Source organism: Ascidiella aspersa, chromosome 5 (assembly GCF_963924565.1).
Source record: "Ascidiella aspersa chromosome 5, kaAscAspe10.2, whole genome shotgun sequence".
NCBI lineage: Eukaryota > Metazoa > Chordata > Ascidiacea > Phlebobranchia > Ascidiidae > Ascidiella > Ascidiella aspersa.
Genome location: NC_139451.1, coordinates 20,520,565 through 20,527,311, shown reverse-complemented (window position 1 = coordinate 20,527,311; position 6,747 = coordinate 20,520,565). Strand labels below are relative to the sequence as shown.

Here is a 6,747-nt window from a genome sequence, read left to right as displayed (position 1 = left end):
TACACTTATATGTAGCGGCTGTTTTAATATCTAAAAACAAAACGAGTGATATATGTTCATATTTTTACAAGAACCTGAACAACATAGGTTACATATAAAATACCTCCACACTAATTCATTAAACTAATAAAGGAAATGATTAAATGGTTTTCTTGGATTTTAATCTTCACTAGAAGCAAAAACAGGATGTACAAAACACTATATAAAGCCAAACCAAAAAAGTGCAATTCACACTTGAAGTAAACTACTAATTCAAAGTAAGTGATTGCAGTGCTCTATACATTGTGCGCGAAATAGTAGGCTACTTGTAATTGCATAAAATATTAATTTTTATTTTACAGATGAACAAACTCTCGATCTTCGTTTTGTTGGCACTTGCCGCTACCCTAAGTGAAGGGTACGGTTATGGTTATAGCTACAGCTCGCCTGGTTATAGTTATAGCTCAGGAAGTGGAAACTCTACAGGTTACAGCGCTGGTTACGGAGCAAAGTACGGAGCAGGTTACAGCGCTGGGTATGGCGGTGGATACGGAGCAAAGTACGGAGCAGGTTACAGCGCTGGGTACGGCGGTGGATACGGAGCAAAGTACGGAGCAGGTTACAGCGCTGGTTACGGCGCTGGATACGGAGCAAAGTACGGAGCAGGTTACAGCGCTGGTTACGGAGCAGGCTACAGCGCTGGTTACGGAGGAAAGTCCTACGGAGCAGGTTACAGTGCTGGGTACAGCGGATATTCTTATTAGGTGAGGAATAAACGAAATCTCGCAATCAATCAGTAATTTCAATACTATTTTCTTACTGTAACTTAGTTTCACTTCGAAGTATGCCCGAGATATATTGGTAAAATATGTCGTTATCAACCCTCGATATTTAAGAAAAACAAATCTTCCTTCACAAATAGTAGCAACGACAAATTTTAAGAAACACGGCAAACATTGTCTATCATTAAAAAGCATTAACATAAAAGCTAAACCGTAAATTAATCTTGTATTACTTTCATCTCTTCATGAGGCGATTAAATCCAGGTTGTATGTGTTGGTATTTTTAGGAACGAAAAAGAAAATAAGAGCTAACCTATTGTTTAGAGTTTTTGGTTACGAGATTTATTGCAGATTTTTTGTTTAATTGCAGTTACTGACGATGACATCCCCAAACACTACATGGATTTTTTAACTTCAACTGCATCACAAAAGCAATAAATCATATATTGTATTGCATTACCGGTCTTTAGCTTTCAGAATCGATCAGAAATATATATTTGGAGTTTAGGTTATTTATGTGTTTCGTAAAATAGTTATTACCGCTATGCGTAGAAGCTTTATTGTGAAATAATATATAAATTTAATATAAGGGTTACTTTACAAGAACACAAAGAAGTGGAAAACAAGTACAAATCATACAAATCGTGATATACCAATAAGCTGCATAAACCGCTGATTGTTGGCCTAAAAATGAACTTTTGAATAACCTGGTAGCGTACTGTATGCGTTTTACGGCAAAATGTTTCTTTTGCAACTGAACGCCCTTTGGGGAATTGCGAACCTTTGCACCTGGCAATACACACCAGTTGCTCGCCTACCAGCATTTGTCGGGCACTTAATAATTAGGCGAAGGGTATCGGCAAGTAATAATTGGCCGCTCGAAAAAAAAAACGCTGACGCCGCACGATACATGACCGTCTACAAAGCAGCACAGTAATTGTTTCGCCACTGCGACAGGTCTCTAACCATGCTTGCCTCTCGCGAACGACCAATTAGGCGTAACTTTCCGCGATAAAACGAATAAAAAGGATTCAATATATTCTACTTTAAACATCCCTACTGACTAGTCAAAGCAGGTTACAGCAAAATTCGTTAAAAAACGTTAAAAGAAAGGTTTACAGTCATAATAAAACCACAAAATTAAGTTAACTGGCAAATATTTAAAATTGTGACACTTTGATTTTCGCAATATTTAGCTGGAGGGTTATGCCGGTGGCCCCCCAATGACCGCTCCGTGGCCCCAGGGGGGCCAAGGGTCACGGTTGAGAAACCCTAAGCCCGTTTATATGCACGTTTAAACCGGATTCGAATCTGATTCGTTAATTCATTCTCTCTCGTTTATGTTGAATGACCTGCTTTAACGCAGTAAACATCACGCCACTTTTGGGGCATTATGACTTAACACGAACGGCTAGTCGTAAACAAAACAAGTTTAGCGCATAAGGAAAGAACATTACATACACTCGTTAGAATCAGATACTAATTTGTGACAGAGGCGCTGTTCTAGAATCCACAACATAGAACATTATTTGGGTTAGGATGCGGGTTTGGGTAGGTTTAAATAGTAATAGTTGGCCCACCCTCACCCAAATATTGTACTTTGCTTTAATAATTGTCTCAACGCTGTGGTAGGATTCTAGGCCAGCGCCAAATACAGTTTTCATTAATGTTTGGTACATCTTATCACCTTCTTTTGTCCACTTTGCCTTGTATATAGCGTTGGCCAGCACAACAAGCTTAACTTTCCTGCACTTACATTCTGTGTGCCAGGTAAACTGAAGCACTATACAGACAGTCAAAAACGTACTTAATCGGCAAACCTAACTCAAGTAATTCTTGGGTTTTTTTCAATGTTAGGTTAATAAAAACGAACAAGCAGCCATAAATTGCTACCGCAAGGAGTAGCCTAAGCCGAAAAATTGGTTGTGCGTTGGAGGTTTACTGGAATATTACGTAATAATGCATATCAGTGCAGTTTGTACACTCAAGCTGGCTTGAATTTTCGCGCCAATGTAAAAAAAAACGCTGGAACGGATTACTTTTCAAGCCGGCTTGAACCTTAATCTAATCTGCCTGAGAAAGGTGCATATAAACAGGCTTCCTGTTAGTGGAAGGGGTTTATCGAGAAATCCAAAAAGGGGGGTCCCGAATTTTGAGCTTAGGTAAGACCCTGTTTTTTTCATCTGACGTTAATAACGTCATAAAATAGTGACGGACATGACGTCATAAAATAGCGATTGTAATGACGTTATAAATAACAAAAAAAATCATTAGAAACAGCCAAACAAAGTCCAGCAAATGCGAACATTTAGACGCAAAGCAAACACGTGTGTCGTCAACACTCCTACCAGGCGCCAGTTGCGATACCGCTTGGTGCGAAAAACGAAAATACGATCGCGAAATATGTGTGATTGAATTTGGTAGATCACGTACGGGACTATATGCTAAATTACAGTGTTGTAATGACTTAAGTCGATGACTTGACTTAAGTGCACTTAAGTCACTGTTTTTAAATGACTTGACTTGACTTAAGTCTTTTGGACAAATGACTTGACTTGATTTAAGTTTTTTGAGCAAATAACTTGGGTTGAAATAAAGCATTTCTTTATTCATAAAAGTGCGCTATTTTTCCCAATTTAGGCCTAAAAAAACAAATTACTTGCTATATGTTCCGTTTTCCTTATTTTTTAGTTCAGTTATTGTTCATATTTATGCGAGTTTAAAAATTCTAATAGTTTAACGTTTTATTTTTATAGGACAGTACTTGAAGTTGACTTGCTCTAATTATGACTTGACTGGGACTTGACTTGTTATTTATTCAAAAAGACTTGACTTGGACTTAAGTTATTTTACAAATAACTTGACTGGCCTTAAGTCATTTTAAAATGACTTGTTTACAGCACTGCTAAATTATAAACACTTCTTTCGCCATCTGTAATACTAAACGAAGATTGTCTTTCCCAGGTGTTATTCGATTAGCGCGACATCTGCGCCGAGCTGTGTGCCAAGTCGGCTAAAAAACAAGCACGTCTTACACCAGGGGTCGGCAACCTTTTTCTAGTCGCGGGCCAACACCAAACTCGTGTTTAATTGCATTAAAGGAGGCAAGAAATTGTTGGCGCAAAGGGCGAACAAAATATAGTGTTTGTTTGGTTTAAAATTGAAGTCCACACGTCCTCATCCATACTACTAACGAAAAGTGTAATAAATCTACTGTGAAGAAACGTTATAACTTTAATGGTTTATCTAGTTAAGTGTTTGTTAACCCTTCCAACAATTACCCTGTACATGATTCAACCGAAAACACACCGTTAATATACCGCAAGTTTATGACAAAATCATGAACGTTTTGTTGGACTGTGTTGTATCTAGAAACGCACAACTAACATCAACATTTCTAAAACATGAAAAATATTTCGAACAACTTCCTTTATGTTTATTCGTTTAAAAAAGAAACGTTTACGAAAAACAGTTGTACGATTTATTATCTTGTAATAATAAAAGAGGAAAGTTTTTAACATGTAATATGTTCGCATACGGTCGGTCGCTGAAAGAGCAACGTCGTCGTCACTAACGAAAGGACTGGCGACTCACCGTCGTGCGCTGGATTGTCCACTGGCGCGCGCGCGACATATCGTAAACATCTTAATGTAACCGCGCAAAGTATTGAACAGTAAGCAATTTATATTTTCAACTGTTTGTCTGTCGTTGGACGCAGCCTAATTTGGCGTTTAGTGCAGACGTAACAAACATTGTATACCACACACACTGTGAATAAACATCAAGAAACCTACAAGATTATACTTTAATGTTCAGCAGTTTTTTGCTAATAAAAAATAAATTTTATTGTTTTCAACTTTAAAGATGCTTGACGTGCTCAGCCGTGAGTATTTAATCCTTTCAGCGGTTTTAATAGTAACCAATTTTCAGTTTAAAGCGATATTTTACATTCGTTGGAAGAAGTATGGTAGCGGGATTACATAAAAAGTATATCACATCTTATAATCCATGTTAACAAACGTATGAAAGGTTCCAAGTAAAGACTTACGTTTAACAATGCCAAATTTAGGCAGAGTTCGCAAAATATCGCATTTGTTGTCGCAGTTTGAACCAGGGTTGGGGAGCCACCGTAAACTAGCATTAGCTCCGGCTCCAGCTCCGGAGTCGTAAAACTCAATCCTTTGGCTCCGGCTCCGGCTCCAGCTCCGGAGTAGCAAAACTCATATCCTTTGGCTCCGGCTCCAGCTCCGGAGCCATCAAACACACACCCAATGACTCCGGCTCCAGCTCCGGTGCCACCAGTCACCTATTCAATGGCAAGTTTTAAAAATTGCTTTTGGCTAAATAACGTTGGAGATGGAACAAAATATAATTTCTTAGCTTTAGCACCACAAATTGAAAAATGGCCTCAGCTTTACAAAAATAATAAAAAGGGCTCCGGCTGCGGCTCCAGCTCCACAAAAATAATAAAAATGGCTCCGGCTGCGGCTCCACAAAAATATTAGCAATGTCTCCAGCTCCGGCTCTGGCTCCAGAGAAAATGCTTAGCTCTGGGCTCCGGGCTCCAGCTCCAGCTCCGGCTTCCCAGCCCTGGTTTGAACAGTAAGCAATTTATATTTTCAACGAGTTACGGGTTTCTCTGACGTTGGACGCAGCTTAATTTGGCGTTTCGTGCAAAGGTTTAGCAATTTTCACTTTTTTTAAACATACTTTGAAAGAAACCTACACAGACATCGTATCAACCGTGTTTAACCACGCAATACTGGGCAGAGTTCGCGAAATATTGCGTTTATTGCAGCAGTTTAACAGTAAGCATTTGTTTTTTCAAATAGGATTTTTCTCATGTTTGACGCAGTTTAGCACCAGGATTACGTATATCACGCTATCAAGCAGGTCTAATACAACCTAAAGCTTTACGTCTGGGAGTTATTCTCAATTGAAAAATGTTACGGGGTTTCGTTACTTGAAAATGTATTACATGCTTACCCAAGTGATGTGTGGTATAGTCGATTATTTAGTCGTACCATTTAGAAAACATCACGAAGCATGGTGCTTTGTTTGCACGTTAAATACAAAAGGCGCGCGTGCGACTTCTCGCAAAACCTCTTGACGTATCTAAAGGTAAAACGTTTCCAAACATTTATAGGGCAATAACCTGCGTGACCGTAAAAATCAAGTCAATTACATTGTCTTTGTAAAAATAAAATATTTTGTGGCAGAATTTCTACTTGTTTAATAGCTATTTGATGTTTAATAGATTTTTGCAGTTTGTTTAACCACGCAAATTGGGCCTAAGTTCGCAAAATATTGCATATATGGCAGCGTTTTCCTTAACATTCTTTCATGAGGTATTAAAACACTTATAGAGACAACGTACAGCAATCCTAGCCGAGTATAAACTACGCAATATTTAGACTGAGTTTGCAAAATATCGCGTTTATTGCAGCGGTTTAAACACTAAGTAAATTTACTTTTCAAACGGGATTTTCTTTCGTTGGATGCAGTATGTTACCACACGTATTTGCTTGAATACGCGCAATTTGAACAATTGCTGCTACGACTTTCTACGTTTGTTAGTGAATTTCGATCGACATATATCACGGGTTTTTTACGTAAAATATGCGAGACGTGTTTACTGTTAGCCAAGGTTGAGTGTTCAGTAGCTCCATTTTGAAAAAAAAACACACAACATTGCAATTTGGTTTGATGTTCAATACCCCAATATTTTTGTAAATCATCGGCTATAACATGCGGCTTCAGGAAGGTTATACAACGCTGGTAACACGTGATTAGTGATTAAATGGTCACAGCGCGTTCGCGCCCTTACTTTAGTGACCTATTTGAGACACAAAACTGCTTTTTATACGTTGATTTTAATATAAACTATAGTTTATGCAACATTTGGACTGAGTTTGCAAAACATCGCGTTTATTGCAGCGGTTTGAACATTAAGCAAATTTACTTTTCAAACGGGATTTGTTTTCGT

The 6,747-nt window shown here is 38.3% G+C and overlaps 1 protein-coding gene across 1 annotated transcript; it reads left to right on the top strand.

Annotated features, from left to right (window-relative positions):
• Window positions 1-241: 241 nt before the first annotated feature.
• Window positions 242-1,191, top strand: LOC146145322 (uncharacterized). Its single transcript, XM_083390413.1, has 3 exons — window positions 242-257; window positions 342-743; window positions 1,132-1,191. The coding sequence occupies exon 2, from the start codon at window positions 342-344 to the stop codon at window positions 741-743; it is 402 nt and encodes a 133-aa protein (XP_083246539.1). The 5' UTR covers window positions 242-257; the 3' UTR covers window positions 1,132-1,191.
• The last annotated feature ends 5,556 nt before the right edge of the window (window positions 1,192-6,747 follow it).